Raw genomic sequence first — 17,237 nt, forward strand, 5'->3', positions numbered from 1 at the left:
AGACTTTAGAACAGTGTTAATGTAATCAGTTCAAGCAAGCTATATGTGGTCTTACAGGTATTTGCATGCTGCTGACCATTCTTGAGGAGCAAGCCATGGATTCACTGTTGTTGGGCTCAGATAAACAGAATGATTTTATGCAGTCAATACTTCACACCATGGAGAGGCAATCAAATGGTAATAAACTTGCTGAATTTTGTGATGGTGGTGCACTTTAAAATTAATAGAGTCACTGTGAGAATTTGGATGTATGATAGAGAGGAAAGAATGAACACTTCATGGTTTTTGTCACAGATTCAGAATGTTAAATTGGAAAGGACCTTTAGAGTTCAGCACCTTATTTTCATAAGAAACTGAAGCCCAGAGATGTTAACTTACTTTCTCAAGTTGTAATACCCAATTAGTAGTAGAATGAAGACTAGACTAGGACCTAAAGGAGGTGAATTACTAATAATGTGGTAGTAAATTTATGCAGAAAGCTTCTGCTGTCCCACCATCTCACTTTTGCTTGGTTTTTCATTTCACTTCGGTTTTCTATGGTTACACTGTCTGACACAGTGATTGCCAGTCAAATGTGATTATTTAAATTTATACTAATGAAACTTAAAAACTCAGGTTTTCAGTCCCTTTAGCTATAACTTCAAGAGCTCAGTGGCCACGTGTGCCTGGCTGCTACTATATTAAACTGTGCAGAGAGTGAGCCATTTCCATCATCACAGAAAGTTCCCTTGGACAATGCTACTCAGATAGCCTAATAAATAGGGTCTAAAATTGTGTTTGTTAGTGGAGGCCAGCTTGGTTTTATCAGGCTTATCAGTGAGTCTGTACTAGTGTTTCTAATCTTAACCTTCTTTATGAAGGAATGAATCAGCAAAGACTAAATCCTGTGAAAATACAATTTTTTACTCACTTTCACTTCTCTTTAGGCAAGTTCGATATAGATACAAATTCTTTTGTGGAGAATTTTAAAAGAAATGTGTAACTGTTACTATTTCTTTGATCACGTGTATTTTCTTGTGAGATTATTTCTGATCAAGGTTATTACTAATTCACTTACCAGAATTTACTAAGTAATTTGTTCATTTCTTTCCCAGTGCTTTGCACATGCGTTTCTGTTCTCTCTGTTAATCCAGCTCCCCTAACGTGCTTCAGAATGAGTCACCTCTTTAGGAAACTTTCTGTAATTGTCTTTATCTTACTGATGACTTCATATTTGAGAGCTTGCTAGACAAAAGATAGCTGCAGTGTAGGATAAAAAAAGTATATGAGAAGTTCTGCACAAATGACTATGATTTTTTTTTTTTTTAAAGTAGAGTCTAAGAACCCTGTGGAAGGTCAAATGACTGGGAGTGTTTGCTGCAGGGGGAGATAATTGAGCTGAACTGTAAGGAAGGAAGGATAGGAAGTTTTTTGTTTGGTTTTTTTTTTTTTGATTGGTGGTACTAATAGTGAAGCTGTTCTAGTTCTTACTTGGGAAAAGCCAGCGATCCTTTTTTTTGCTATAGATGGTTTATCTTTAGTATGGAAAAATAAATCTGAGAAGAACAGAGTAAGATCTTATAAGTGCTTGACTGAGAAATTTACATTTCCTTAGGAAACAGTGAGGAGCAGTTTAAGGTCTGTAAGTGGGTCAGTGTTTTGCCACTGCACATAGTGAAGAGGGAAGCGACTGGGTGCCAAGAGTATGGGAGTAGTGGGTATTCCTGCCAGTTGGATGGAATGGAAATAACAAGGCCACATTGAGACAGACGTGGATGAAAAGAGTGTATTTCTGCTTGTCCAGTGCCACTGGGATTCAATCTCGTACACCAGCCAGATGAGACAATTCAGGATTTCTTGTATCATGAACTTTGTTTAGATCTGGAGATACCAAGCTTTTCTTACTTCTCTCTTCCTCACTTCTGCTATTTATTGAAGGATGGGAATATAAAGGTCTGGAAGAAGCAGAGTAGGAAAGATTCTTCAAGGTGTGGCAAACAGGGTGAGAAAGTTGAGTTTATCTATCTAGACTATCTCAGTTTGTTCCACATGAAAAAATTTCTTAACCAAGGTGTATTGCTTTTAAAAAAATGCAAACACTACTTAAATGTTTGCCAGCTTTCTAAAACCTGTAGTTGGCAGTGCTTAAATTACTTCCTGCTTTGCTTTCAGTTTTGTTGCTACCCAGGTAAAGGGTGCTTAATTCTCAGTGTATTTTAGTACTTTTTAAAATTGTTTTTTAATTTGGCAATTACTCCATTGTGTTTCAGATGATAGTGTGGATCCTTTCTGGCCAGCGTTACACTGTTTCATGGTGATTCTGGATCGCCTTGGATCTAAGGTCTGGGGTCAACTTATTGATCCTATTGAAGCATTTCAAACCATTATTAACAACGTGAGCTACAATAGAGAGATCCAGAATATACGGAACAGCTCTATGAGGTTTGTTCAGTTCCCGTGTCAGGATATCAAACAGTCTGCATAAGGAAGTCTATTAATTGACAGGATTTTTTCCCCCTTTAGTTCAGTAATTTCTATTTATTCTTAATATTTTTAAGGACCAAGTTAGAGCCGGAGTCGTATTTGGATGATATGGTGACTTGCAGCCAGATTGTGTACAATTACAATCCTGAAAAGACCAAAAAGGTATAAAGCATTTTTAGAGTTCAGATGATACTATATTGCCTTTATATAGTGTAGACAGTGCAGTGATCACTTACAGTGCTGATTTTATGGTATATAGCTATTCTGAATCAACTGTTGCATAAAATTTTTCTGATTGAACAGTGGTAATTGGGAAAAAATGGGCACACTTTGAAATTTTTAGGTATGGTTAGGAAGGGTGGAATGTTTATGGCATGGGGGAGATAAATCACATGACTGGAAATCAGAACGAGCTGATGGAAAGAATGTCAGAGTGCATGGAGGTTTTGTAAATTTAAGCTTTTCATGAAACTTTAGCTTCAAAATTGAACTGTTTTCAATTTCTTGGGGGTCCATATATGTGTACCAAAACAGGACAATTGAGCAATATGTTTTCTTGTTTACAACTTGTGTGTCAAGCAGCCATGAATGGTGCTTGTTTATCTGAATGTCTGTATCTCTTTCATTTTAGGATTCAGGGTGGAGATCAGCCATTTGCCCCGATTATTGTCCTAACATGTATGAAGAAATGGAAACATTAGCTAACGTGCTCCAGTCAGATATTGGCCAGGACATGCGTGTTCATAACAGCACATTTCTGTGGTTCATCCCTTTCGTGCAATCCCTCATGGACCTGAAGGATCTGGGTGTGGCTTACATAGTGGAGGTTATTCACCATCTATACTCTGAAGTCAAAGATGTTCTCAACCAGACAGACGCTGTGTGCGACAAAGTCACTGAGTTTTTCCTTCTGATTTTGGTGTCCGTGATTGAACTGCATAGAAATAAAAAATGTCTACATTTGCTGTGGGTTAGTTCCCAGCAGTGGGTGGAGGCTGTGGTGAAGTGTGCCAAGCTCCCGACCACAGCGTTTGCGCGGAGTTCTGAGAAGTCGTCTGGAAACTGCTCGAAAGGCACAGCAATGATATCATCGCTGTCGCTGCATTCGATGCCCTCCAACTCTGTGCAGCTGGCTTGTGTGCAGCTGATCAGAAGCCTCCTGAAGGAAGGCTATCAGCTTGGGCAGCAGACACTGTGTAAGCGCTTCTGGGACAAGCTCAACTTGTTCCTGCGAGGGAATTTGTCTTTAGGCTGGCAGCTGACTAGTCAGGAAACCCATGAGCTGCAGGCTTGTTTGAAGCAAATTATTAGGAACATAAAATTCAAAGTACCTCAGTGTAGCCCTTTTGTGGATCTGAATCCTGCATGCAAGACGCCTCCTGCATCTTATAAAGAAGACAGTGAACAAATAGGGAAGAAGTCTGAAAGAGATGGGCACTGTCTGGAAAATTCCAGCCCAACATTTTCTAAAGAACCAATGAAAGCTGATACTTACCAAGTGCAAGAGAGTATTTTGAGCAAAGCAAATAATGCCATAGAAGAGAATAAAGAACCATATTATACAAAAGATTTGAAACTAGAAGACCACCTCTCAGCTAAGTCATGTTTTAAGCTGAGTAGTAAAAACCTTGCCTGTGAAAGAGTTCAAAATCAAGTTAAAATAAGTACAGGGAAATATAAATCTGTAAAAGAGAATTCCTCGTATACCCCACAGAATGGTACTTTAAGAAATGGTTCAGAAAAAGTATTTGACAGAGGAATAATAATATCAAGGCGCTTGTTGACTGTTTCTAGCACAGACTCTCTGGAAAAAGTGTCTGCCTCTAATGAGGACTTCTCTTTAAAGGATGGTGGTCTTGGCAAGAGCTCAAAAGAAAAATCTAAGACACATAAAGATGGAGTCTGTGCTAAGTTGTCACATGTAATAAAAAAGCAACACAGGAGAAGTATCAGTTTAGAGGAAAACCTGACTGTATCTAGTATTGAGAGTTTCTATTCAAAGAAGGGTACAGGAGGTCAGAAAGGAGGTGGAAACATATGCAATCCTTCTTTAGTCCCAAACGGTATTCTGGATGATAAAAATGGAGAACAAAAATCTCAAAGCTGTTTACTGCTGAGAAAGGAAGAAGTAAAGAAAGAAAAGTTAGATATTTTCTCTACCCCTAAAGATAGTTGTCAAATACAGGAATCTCATGTTGATACCAAAGATTTGGTGACACACACAGAAATGACCAGCACTTGCATGACGAAAGCATCTCCCTTTAAAGAGCCTCTGACTGGTCATGAATTGAGAGAGAGGAAAATTAGTAGGAGCACTGATCCATTTTCTTCTAATTTAAGAGAACAGAACCTTAGCAGCAGTCCACAGCCTGACACCTTAACGGATTCTCAGGTAGACAGAGACCTCCACAGATTATCTTTAATAGCTCAAGCCAGTGTTACTAAGTTCCCATCAGATTCAACTCAAAAAAGTTCATCCCAGATACAAAGGAAAGTAAAAGATGAGAAAAGATGTTTCACAGCAAACCAAAGTATCAGGGAAACCTGCCATGCACAGGTTATTATCATTTCAGATTCTGATGACGATGATGATGAGGAAAGAATTCTGGGTTTGAAGAAACACATGAAAGAGATCAAAGCATGCATTGAGAAAGAATGTCCAGAGCAACATACTTCAATAGCTAACACAAATGTGGAACAGAAGGTAATAAAGGAAGAAAATCCAGTGTCCCTTTTGCAGTTTGAGGAATCTGATTCTCAGTTTTTTGAGTTTGAGACTCCATGTGAAGTGTTTTCAGTTTGGCAAGATGAGAAACCAGACAAGAATTCAGCTCAAGAGAATGAAAAAAATCCATGCTTGAGTTATGTGGATGATACTGCAAATGATTGGGGTTATGAGACAGATTATGTATCTGAAGAAGTCATTAAAAAAGTAGCAGAGAACTTTGAAGAGCGCACAAAAGCACATAGTAGTAGTACTTCTATTGAGAACTTTTGTGAAATTGAAGTAAAAAAACCCAAGAGAAGAAGATATGAAAAACCTATAGCTGAAGATCCTCTAAGGCCTTCTTCATCTTCTGTCAAAAATGAGGATCAGTCTGATACTAACAAGGGAAATCTGAGTGAAAATGATTTTAAAGGTGTAGACACAAGGTCTACAGTTCCCAGTTCAAGTGTTCAGAGAAACGCTGCGGTTTCCCCAAAGAAGTCTCCTCCAAAGCCTCGCACGTATTCCAAACCTGTCAGGAAAGTTCCAGTGGTTAAAACTTCTAAGAAATCCCATTCAGATACCAAGAAAGGGCAGAGTAAAAGCTCCCATTACATAAGCTGTAGAACAACTCCTGCTATTGTGCCGCCAAAGAAATTTCGCCAGTGTCCTGAACCAACTTCAACAGTTGAGAAACTTGGCCTGAAAAAGGCTCCTCGTAGGGCGTTTGAATTGTCCCAGCGATCTTTAGAGTGTATAGTTCAGCTGCGTGACCATGGCAAAACTGTTGGAGTAGTGGATACCCGGAAAAAGACGAAGTTAATTTCTCCTCAGACTCTCTCTGTCAGAAATAATAAGAAACTGCTGACGAGTCAAGACCTTCAGATGCAAAGGCAGATGAGATCCAAATCACAGCAAAACAGACAAGAACGTTTTGATTGTCAAAGTACAGATATGACACGAGCAGGGCCACATGCCGCACAGAGTTCTGTGCCAGAATCAAATAAGTCAGATTATAGTCATAATGGAGGAGCCGAGGTGACTGCTAACAATAAGGGAAAACAGTTAATAACTTGTCAGTCTTCTGAAACAGAACCTGTGAAAGCAAACCAGTGTAACCCTGTCATGGTAAATGGAAGAATAGCAACAAATGAAGTCATTGTTCCTACCTCAGAGGACCCATTAGGCAGAGGTGACCTGACAGTTCATCGTTTAGAGATGGCGACTGTGAAAGAGGGAGAGTCTGAATTCAGCAGTGACATAGAGGAAGATAATATATTCTTAACACAGCGTGACCCTGAAGACATGGATTTATGTTCACAAATCGAGAGAGAGAATGATAAACTCATTGAAGTCATTCCTGGAAAAGATACAATCCAGGGAGAGGAAGGTTGTGTTAGTCGGCCTCAGTTGGAATCTTTGAGTAACACAAAATGTAAGTACAAAGATTGTGTTGAAGCTCTGAAAAACCCGGGTGAGTACTGCTCAAAACACTCAAAAACTAAAGCCACAGATGAAGATGTATTTCGTAAACCTGGCTTGCCTCTGTCTGTATCAAAACGTTCGAGACCTTCCACGACCAAGGTTTTTAGTTCAAGCAGTACTTCACGGATTGCTGGTCTCTCCAAGTCTTTGGAAAGTACCGCAGCCGTCCCATCATCTCTGAAAAATAAGTCAAGTGGGGCACAGTCTGTTCTGAAAGGACCACAGCCACCCCTTCTGGTGTCTCTGAAGCCAGTGGCTGAAGTGAAAGGTCTGTGCAATGTTTTCCCTGCTCAGACTCCAGATAACTCCAACAGGCAAGTTTCAAGCGTTCCATTTGGGGAAAGCAGATCTTTTTTGACTTCCTCTCCAGTAAACATTCTCACGTCACCCCAGTCCATCTGTGATACTTTCATAAAAGAGGTCTTGAAATGGAGATACGAGATGTTTGTGAACTTTGATCAGTGTGGGCCCCCGTTGAGTCTGTGTCAGTCCATCACGAGACGGGTGCCTATCAGGTTTCAAGACTGTGGAGATTATTTTAGTGTGTTTTTCCCTTTGGTGGTACTGAATACTTTTGAAACGGTAAGTATATGTTTTAATCATATACATCCAGATTTTGAAATTGCCTTTCTTTATCATGCTAAGAGAACAGCTAAATTAACTTACTGCATTTTGATTTAGGTGTAACTTGTAAATGTCATGTTGAACAGACATTGTGCCAGGCACTGTTCTAGATGTTGGTCATACAGAGGAAATAGCAGTACTTTCCTAATCTCTGCCCTTCTGGAACTTACAGACACAGTCAAGGAGTGGCAAAGGAGGAAATGTTTTTCAGTGCAAAGGAAAGGGAAGACTTCTCAGAGGAGATAGTCTCCATCTGCATTTAATTATGTTTAAAAAAATTGTTTTAATTGGAGGATAATTTGCAATATTGTGTTAGTTTCTGCCATACATCAGCGTGAATCTGCCATGAGTATGCATATGTCCCTCCTCTTGAACCACCCACCCCATCCTCCCCCTCTAGGTGTCCCAGAGCACTGGACCGAGCTCCCTGAACCGTACGGCAGATTCCCCCTGGCTATTGTACATGTGGTGATGTATATGTTTCAGCTCAATTTGTCCATCCCTCTCTCTCCCCCATTGTGTCCACAACTCTCTTTATGTTTGTGTCTCCATTACTGCCTTGCAGATAGGTTCATCAGTACCATTTTTCTAGATTCCATATGTATGCATTAATAGTCAGTATTTGTTTTTCTGACTGACTTCACTCTATATTCCAGGCTCATCCACTTGATTAAAACTGACTCATATGCATTCCTTTTTATGGCTGAGTAATATTCCATTGTATATGTACCATAACTTCTTTATTCATTTATCTGTCAATGGACATCTAGATTGCCTACATGTCCTAGCTATTGTAAATAGTGCTGCAATGAACCATGGGGTACATAGGTCTTTTTCAGTTATGATTTCCTCAGGGTTATATGCCCAGTAGTGGGATTGTTGGGTCATGTGGTAGTTTTATTCCTAGTTTTTTAAGGAATCTCCATACTGTTTTCCGTAGTGGCTATATCAGTTTACATTCCCACCAACAGTGCAAGAGGGTTCCCTTTTCTCTACACCCTCTCCAGCATTTATTATTTGTAGATTTTTTGATAATGGCCATTCTGACCAGTGTGAGGTGATACCTCATTGTAGGTTTGGTTTTCATTTTTCTAATAACAAGCAATGTTGAGCATATTTTCATGTGTTTATTAGCCACCTGTATGTCTTCTTTGGAGAAATGTCTGTTTAGGTCTTTTCTCCCACTGTTTGATTGGGTTGTTTTTGTGCTGTTGAGCTGCATGAGCTGCTTGTGTATTTTGGAGATTAATCGTTTGTCAGTTGTTTCATTTGCAGTTATTTTCTCCTAGTCTGAGGGCTTGCTTTTTCATTTTGTTTAGTTTCCTTTGCTATGCAAAACTTTTAAGTTTAACCTAGGTCTCACTTATTTTTGTTTTTATTTTCATTACTCTTGGAGGTGGGTCAAAGAGTATCTTTCTGTGATGTATGTCAAAGAGTGTTCCTCCGAGAGTTTTATAATTTCCTCCAAGAGTTTTATATACATAGGTATACCTGTGGCTGATTGATGTTGACCTTTACCCCCTCTTCTTAATCTCTTCTGCTTCTGTTAGGTCCTTGCTGTTTCTGTCCTTTACTTGGGCCCATGTTTGCATGAAATGTTCCCTTGGCATCTCCAATTTTCTTGACGAGATCCCTAGTCTTTCCCATTCTGTTGTTTTGTTTTGCACTGTTTATTTAAGAAGGCCTTCTTATCTCTCCTTGCAATTCTCTGGAACTCTGAATTCAGTTGAGTACATTTTTCGCTTTCTCACTTGCCTTTTGCTTCTCTTCTTTTCTCAGCTACTTCTAAAGCTTTTCTCAGACAACCACCTTGCGTTTTTGCATTTCTTTTTCTTTGGGATGGTTTTGGTCATTGTCTCCTGTACAGTGTTATGAATCTTTGTCCATAATTTTTCAGGCATTCAGTCTACCAGATCTAATCCCATGAGTCTATTCATCGTCACCACTGTGTAATCATAAGAGATTTGATTTAGGTCATACCTAAATGGCCTAGTGGTTTCCTGCTTTCTTCAATTTAAGCTTGAATTTTGCAATAAGAAGCTCATGATCTGAGCCATAGTCAGCTTCAGGTCTTGTTTTTACTGACTGTAAAGAGCTTCTCTATCTTTGGCTACAAAGAACATAATCAGTCTGATTTCATAATGTTCATCTCGTGAAATGTCTACGTCTCTTGTGTTGTTGGAAAAGGGTGTTTGCTGTGACCAGTATGTTCTCTTGACAAAACTGTGTGTTATCCTTGTCCTGCTTCATTTTATACTTCAAGGCCAAACTTGCCTGTTATTGTGCCTATCTCTGGACTTCCTACTTTTGCATTCCAATCCCCTGTAATGAAAAGGACATCTTTCTTGTTACTTCTAGAAGGTGTTGAAGGTCTTCATAGAACTGGTCAGCTTCTTTGATGTCAGTGATTGGGTTGTAGACTTGAATTACTGTGATGTTGAATGGTTTGCCTTGGAGATGAACTGAGATTTGTCATTTTTGAGATTGCACCCAAGTATTGCATTTCAGACTCTTGTTGACTGTGAGGGCTATTCCATTTCTTCTTAGGGATTCTTGCCCACAGTAGTAGATAAAATGGTCATCTGAATTAAATTCTCCCATTCCCATGCATTTTAGTTCATTGATTCCTAAGATATTGATGTTCACTCTTGCTATCTCATGCTTGACCATGTCCAATTTATCTTGATTCATGGACCTAACATTCCAGGTTGCTGTGCATTATTGCTCTTTACAGCATCAGACTTGACTTGCACCACTAGACACATCCACAGCTGAGCATTGTTTCCACTTTGACCTAGCCTCTTCTTTCTTTCTGGAGCTGTTAGTAATTGCCCTTCGCTCTTCCCCAGTAGTGCATTGGACACCTTCCAACCTGGGAAGCTCATCTTCATTTATCATATTTTTTTGTCTTTTCATGCGGAAATCAGTTTTGGGTGTTCATTGGAAGGACTGATGCTGAAGCTGAAACTCCAATATTTTGGCCACCTGATGTGAAGAGCTGACTCGTTTGAAAAGACCCTGATGTTGGGAAAGATTGAAGGCAGGAGGAGAAGGGCACGGCAGAGGATGAGATGGTTAGATAGCATCACCAACTCAGTGGACAGGAGTTTGGGTAAATTTTGGGAGTTGGTGATGGACCAGGGAGGCCTGGTGTGCTGCGGTGCATGGTGTCACGAAGAGTCGGACACGACTGAGCGACTAAACTGAACTGAACTGTCCATGGGGTTCTCCAGGCAAGAATGCTGGAGTATGTTGCCATTTCATTCTGCAGTGGACCACCGTTTGTCAGAACTCTTGACTCAGATCTGTCTCTCTTGGGTAACCCTGCACAGCATGTTAGTGGCTTCATTTAGTTACATAAGCTCCTTCATCACGACAAGGCTGTGATCCACGAAGAGGCCAATAATGTTGTCTGCCGGTTCACATAAAAAGAGCTATTAATAGAAATGTTTACGATGAAAGGATTTGTTGTTGTTCAGTCGCTCAGTCATGTCCAACTCTTTGCAACCCCATGCCAGGCTTCCCTGTCCTCCACTATCTCCCAGAATTTGCTCAGATTCATGTGCATTGAATCAGTGATGCCATCCAACCATCTCATCCTCTGTCACCCCCTTCTCCTCTTGCCCTCAGTCTTTCCTAGCATCAGTGTCTTTTCCAGTGAGTCAGCTCTTCACATCAGGTGGCCAGGGTATTGGAGCTTTAGCTTCAGCATGCTAACTGTACATGCTACTATTTTCTATTTGTTACCCTTGTTGTCTATTCCTGTTTTTATTGACCCTGCTCTTGTGGTTTTAATTGAGCATTTTATATAATTTTATTTTCTCTCTATCCTTAGAATATCAACAAAAATTTTTTTTTAGTGATTGCCTTAGAGTTAGTAGTATATATTTACAACTAAGTCTGTGTTCAGATAACACTTCATGGATAGTGTGTCTACCTTACAATAACAAAATAGTCCTGATTTTTCCTTGTCATCCAATGTATCATTGCTGTCATTTGTTTCACATACACATAGGCCTACGTTACACACACACACACACACACACACACGTAGTTGTATATGTGTTGAATCATAGTTGAATATGTTGTTGCTATTATTTTGAATAAGCTATCATTATCTGTTACATGAATTAAAAGTAAGAAACAAAGGTTTTAATTTTGCCTTCATGTATTCATACTCTGATGGTCTTCCTTTGTTTATGTAGCTTTGAGTTCTGACCTATATAATTTTCCTTCTCTTTGGATATCTTTTAACTTTTCTTGCACGATAGGTGCAGTGGTGACAAATGCCCTCAAATTTTGTGTGAGAAGATCTTTATTTCTCCTTCACTTTTAAAGGATAATTTGCAGGATTTAGAATTCTAGGCTGGTAGGTTTTTTTCTCTAAGTCATCTTAAATGTTTCACTCGCTTGCATTTTTCTGAAGAGAAGTCGAATGTCGTTCTTAATATTCTCTGCGATAGGGTGTTAATTTCCTCACTAGCTTCTTTCAAGATTTTTTTCTATCTTTAATATTTCACATTCCTAAAGTGTGAATATGGTATGATATGATTCCTAAAGGTATAGTTTCTGGCATTTATTCTGCTTGGTCTCTGAGCTTCCTGGATCTGTGATTTGGGGTCTGATATTAATTTTGGAAACCTGAGTCGTCATAGTCTCAGGTGCTGCTTCTTTCCGCCCCCCCCCCCCCCCCCCATATCCCCATTATGTGTATGCTGCACCATTTGGCATCGTGGCACACTTCTTGGATATTCTGGAGTGTGGCTTTTTTCCTCATTTTGTTTTTCAGCTTTGGTAGTTTCTGTTGCTGCATCCTAAATCTCAGAGATTCTTTCCTCAGCAGTGTCCATTGTTCTAATGAGCCCAGCAGAGGCATTCTTCATTTCTGTTAGTGTTTTTAATCTCTAGCTTTTCCTTTGGGATCTTTTTCAGAGTTGACATCTCATTCATTACTTTATCCACCTATTAGTTTATGGGCTACTTTTTCCTTTAAAGTTAGTATATAAATTAATAGTTTTTTATTTTTGAAAAATTGTTGGTCTGACAATTTCAATACTCCTGCTATATCTGACTAGTTTTGATGCTTGTTCAGTCTCTTCAAACTGTGTGTTTTTGCGTTTGAGAATGCAGTTATTTTTTGTTGTAAGGTGGATTTGATCTATTAAATAAAAAGAAGAGCAGTAAATAGACCTTTAGTAATTAGTACTGAGGTATGGGGGAAGGGAGAGCCTGCCACAGTCCTATGATAAGCTGTCAGTCTTTAATTTTTTGGCTGTGCTGAGTCTTCGTTGTTGCTTGGGCTTTTCTCTGGTTGTGGCAAGTGGGCGCTGCTCTCTAGTTGTGGTGCAAGGGCTTCTCATTGCAGTGGCTTGTCTTATTGCAGAGCACAAGTTCTAGGGTGTGTTGGAATTCCTGAGCTCTAGAGCACAGGTTCAATAGTTGTGGCTCAAGCACTTGGTTGCTCCCTGTCATATGGGATCTTCCGGGATCAAGGATCTAACCCATGTCTCCTGCATTGGCAGCTGGATTGTTTTACCTGTAAGCCACCAGGGAAGCCCAGGTGTCGCTCTTTTAGTGAACCTTTGCCTCTGGCTTTCACACTCATTCATCTTGGTTTCTCCCTGCCTCCTCAGGTGAGACAGGATGACTAGAATGGGCTGGAGTAGGTTTTCTTCCCCCAAGTAGGTTAGGCTCTGTTAAAAGCCTAGCAAGTTTAAGTTCACTTCAGTTGCTTAGTTGTCTCCGACTCTATGACCCCCATGGACTGTAGCACACCAGGCTCCCCTGCCATCATCAACTCCTGGAGCTTGCTCAGACTGATGTCCATTGGGTTGGCGATGCCATCCAGCCATCTCACCCGTTGTCATCCAGCAAGTTTGGCTCTCATAAAATAGTTTTTGTATAGATCAAAGCCGTGTTAAGAAGGTCAGAATGGAGGTGGGAGTGAGGCTGAAGAAGGAGGGGATATATATTTAATAGATGATTGAGGTGGTTATACAGCAGAAATCACAACATTGTAAAGCAATTATCCTCTAGTGAAAGTTTTTTTACAAGGTCAGAATACTCTGATGTATTTTTAAATGGTTCTTCAATTCCCAACCGTCAACACTGCTATATCCACTCCTCCTCCCCCACCGAAGGACACAGGGAATTTTCTCTTACATTTGCTGTGGGGGCCTGTGAGAGCTTCTAGATGTGAAACTCAGCAGAGTGTGGTATATCCCTTATGACTGGGTCGCCCTAGAGTTTTTAAGCATTCAGAGTTGTTTATACTGAGCCTCCAACAGTTTGTCAAATCCAGTTCAGGTTTCTTCCTGGCATGGAGGTTTCTACTTAAGAGTTTCTGCTCTGGTAAGTCTTGATTGCCTGTATCCACCTTTTTGTCTCTTTATACTTGTTAGGATGGACTGGTGATTTTTAAGTTCCATACATACTAAGCTGGAGACCAGAAGTCCCAAGTTAATTTTTTACTATTTCTGTCACCTGGGATTTCTAGGTTCTGGATTTTGTTGTTGCTTACTTTGTAAAATTTTTCAGATGTTTTTGCCTTCTTAATTTGCTTTTTTTTGCTTTGCTAAGGTGGCACAGGAATGGATCAACTCTCCAAACAAACAGAAATTCCATCAGTTGCATTTACGAAAATTTCCTGGTGATTATAAAAAATACTGGGAGTTTGTGGGTAAGTTCTTTCTCAAGTAACTTGGGCTGTGTCATGTAATAATTGGAGAGATTTCTTTTGAGGGAACAGGATAATTGTTTGAATTTTCTGGGATATAGGTTTCCTAAGTTGAATCTTATGTAGAATATGTTTAAAGTCTTACTTAATGAGGATAATTAGTAGTGCATGTATTACTGCTAGACTTGCTGCTGCTTCTGTGTGAAGTGTGGGGAGGAGGTGAGGGGTAGGGTTAGTTTGCCTGTTGTGTGCTGTTTTTCATTTACTTACCTCAGCAAATATTCATTGCCTGTGTACTGCCTGATAGTGTGTGATTCTAGATGCCAGATATGTAGCTTGGATGAAAACATAAAATTCTGCCTTCATGAAGCTTACGTTTGACTTATTTTCACTTAATCTGTTGTAAATGTCTTTTCAGTATTTGTAATTATTCCATTGTTAGCATGTTCCATAGTTCTGTTTAACCAATTTCTAGCTAGATATGTATATTGTTTATGGTTTTTCACTATTAAACTGAATAAATCCTTTTGCCTGGATCACAGTGTATGCATTTTAAGACTTTTGATTCATATTGCCTCTGTCTACCAAAAAGAATTCCATTGTTAAGTCTAACATAAGAACGTAAGAATGTATCTCTCCTCATTTGCTAGTTTCAACTTCGCCAGTTTTACATGGAAACTGTATCTCATTTGAGGTTACACATTTTGTCCCCAAATCTTTAGTGGTCTTTTATATTCTTGGGGGTAGAAAAGGGGCACATAGTTGTCTCTGCATACCATTTGTCATTTTTCTGTTAGGGAGTTTGTTTTCTTCTTATTCGTATGCATTTGTTATAACTTTTATTATTTCATTATTTCATTATTTGTGTTTAGTTTCACATTTGGTTTTTGAGGCAGTTTTTAATCCTCTTATGTTCGTAAACTTTACTGTTCAAATTTTGGTTTTAGAAATTAAATAGTTTCATATTTTCTTGTAGTAGTTTTATATTTCTTTTTAATGTTTAAGTAACTGATTTATCTGCCATTTATCTTGATTATATGATAGAATCACATAGTCTTTTCTCTTGTTTCTGACTTCTTTCATTTAACATGTGTGTCATTCATCAATTTTGTGTGTATCTTCAGTATTTGTTTTCATTGCTGTGGTATTTCAGTGTATAACTACATCACAGTTTTACATTGATGGAGATTGTTATTTTATTTTTTGGTCAAGCCATGCGGCTTGTCCTAACCACTGGACCACCAGGGAGCTTCTATTAATGGGCATTTTTTCCATCAGTTTTGGTCTATGTATCAGGACCCAGGTTCAGAGATCACTAGGATGACTCACAGGAATTATATTCATGCTCATGGCTGTGACTTCTTATTGTGAAAGGATACAAAACAAAATTAGCAAAGGGGACTAAGCACGTGGGTGAAGTCTAAAGCAGATCAGGAGCAACCTTCAAAAGTCCTTTCCCAGTGGAGTCACACAAATAGGCACTTAATTGTCCCACTAGTGAGGTGTGACAATACGTGGGACCTATTACCTACCAGGGAAACTGAGGGACTCAGTGCCTGCAACACCCTCTGCCTATTCCAGATTCATAACTTTCCAGAAGCAAAGTGGTTATTTGACATAAACCACAGAGAAAGAATTTGTCAAACAGGTTAGATGCAGCGCACCATTGTCATCAGTGAATGAGAACTGTCTGGAAATCCAAGTTCTCAGATGCCAATGGGGAGGGGGCAACTTGTAAGCTTTCTAAGGACAGAAGCCTCAGGCCTACTATGTTAGTAACTCTTTTACGCATGGCATTTTATGAATAATGCCACTGTGGTCATTCATGTGTCTGTAGTGTCATGTGAAGGCATTTTTGTAGTCTTGTCTCCTGAAATGAATTGTATGAGTTCAATTGAAGTAGATAATCCCAAGCCAGTTTATACAGAAATTATGCACCCCCACCAGTGTATGGGAGTCACATTGTTTCATGTTTATACTAGCACATTTGTATCTTACGGTGTGTGCTTACTGATGGCCATTTGTGGTTTTATTTTGCTATCAATGAGCTTGAGCACCTTTTTCATATATTTAGTAGATGCTTAAGTAACCTCTTTGGGGAAACCAGAAGACTTGTTCATTTTCTGTTGTCTTTTTCTTACTGATTTGTATCGCGTTCTTTGTATAATTTGGATATAAACCATTCTCCCACTTTGGCTTGCATTATGACACTCGTAGAGATGTCTTTAAAATTCTTGTTTAGAATTTATTTTTAACATAACAAATGCATTTGTGTATTTTTTTATGGAATGCTCTATGACTCTTGAAGAAACCTTTCCCTGCTGCAGGTCATAAATATATTATCTTAACATCTAGATCTGGTGCCAGCAAACAACAACTTGCACATCTACCCATATCCTGTTTTTATATTGCCCTAGAGTAAGGTTTTTATATATTTTTTAAAGGTTTTGAAAAAAAGATGGTGATGATGAATATGCAGCAGACTCCATATGTGGCCTGCAAAGAAAAATCTGGATTTTTACAGAAAGTTTACCAATCCCTTTTCTAGAGGCTTCACTGTTTTGTCAACCTGGAATTGATTTTGTGCATAAGTAAGATGTAGGGGCCATGTTTCTTTTTTTTCTCTAATGGAGATGTAATTATCCCACTACTGTTAATTGAAAAGACCATCCTTTCTTCATGGTCTGTAGTGCCATATTTGCCATAAATCTAGTGGCTGTTTAATGCAGTGATGTTTTCTGGACGCCTTTCTCTATTGGATCATTTGCCTACCTCAGTGCCCATGTCACGTTGCTTGATTAGTTAAGCTTTAGAATACGTTTTAGTAAACAAGTCCTCTTAGCTTGTTTTGCCTTATGAGTATATTGGCTATTCTTGTCCCTTTGCATTCCTGTGTAAGTTTTAGAGGAAAAAAATGTTGACGTTTGTTGAGAATTGGCAGAGTTGGTACTAAACTTTTTAATTAGAGCTTGCTGTTTTCCCAGCCCCATTTATTTTACTGCTGTCCTTTCCCCTTGTTTGTAATGCCACTAGTAGGCTCAAAATGCTTCTGTGTACTTGGATTTGTTTCCAGGTTTTCTCCGGGGATTTTGAAAGTAGGGCACAAAAATGAGAATTTTTTGATTAAAAACTAAGGTAAGTTTCAAGGAAAGAAAATTTATTAGCTCCTTTTGAATATTATGACTTCATCTATTTTGGTGGTGTAGCAGTTTTTAAGAAAAACTTTATAATACTTTGTGATCAATATTTGAAAATGCCCACTGGCTTAGACCATCATTTTTG

At 39.1% G+C, this 17,237-nt stretch overlaps 1 protein-coding gene across 3 annotated transcripts in view; it reads left to right on the forward strand.

Annotated features, from left to right (window-relative positions):
- The window catches only part of SETX (senataxin), a 76,849-nt gene that overhangs the window by 33,287 nt on the left and 26,325 nt on the right, over positions 1 to 17,237 (forward strand). For all 3 annotated transcript variants that reach the window (XM_065928192.1, XM_065928194.1, XM_065928193.1), the window contains exons 7-11: positions 58 to 177; positions 2,250 to 2,421; positions 2,538 to 2,625; positions 3,095 to 7,237; positions 13,859 to 13,958. In XM_065928192.1, coding sequence (XP_065784264.1) covers positions 58 to 177; positions 2,250 to 2,421; positions 2,538 to 2,625; positions 3,095 to 7,237; positions 13,859 to 13,958 — 4,623 coding nt within the window. The remainder of the gene's footprint in view (positions 1 to 57; positions 178 to 2,249; positions 2,422 to 2,537; positions 2,626 to 3,094; positions 7,238 to 13,858; positions 13,959 to 17,237) is intronic.

Source organism: Muntiacus reevesi, chromosome 3 (assembly GCF_963930625.1).
Source record: "Muntiacus reevesi chromosome 3, mMunRee1.1, whole genome shotgun sequence".
In the NCBI taxonomy this organism is placed as follows: Eukaryota; Metazoa; Chordata; class Mammalia; order Artiodactyla; family Cervidae; genus Muntiacus; species Muntiacus reevesi.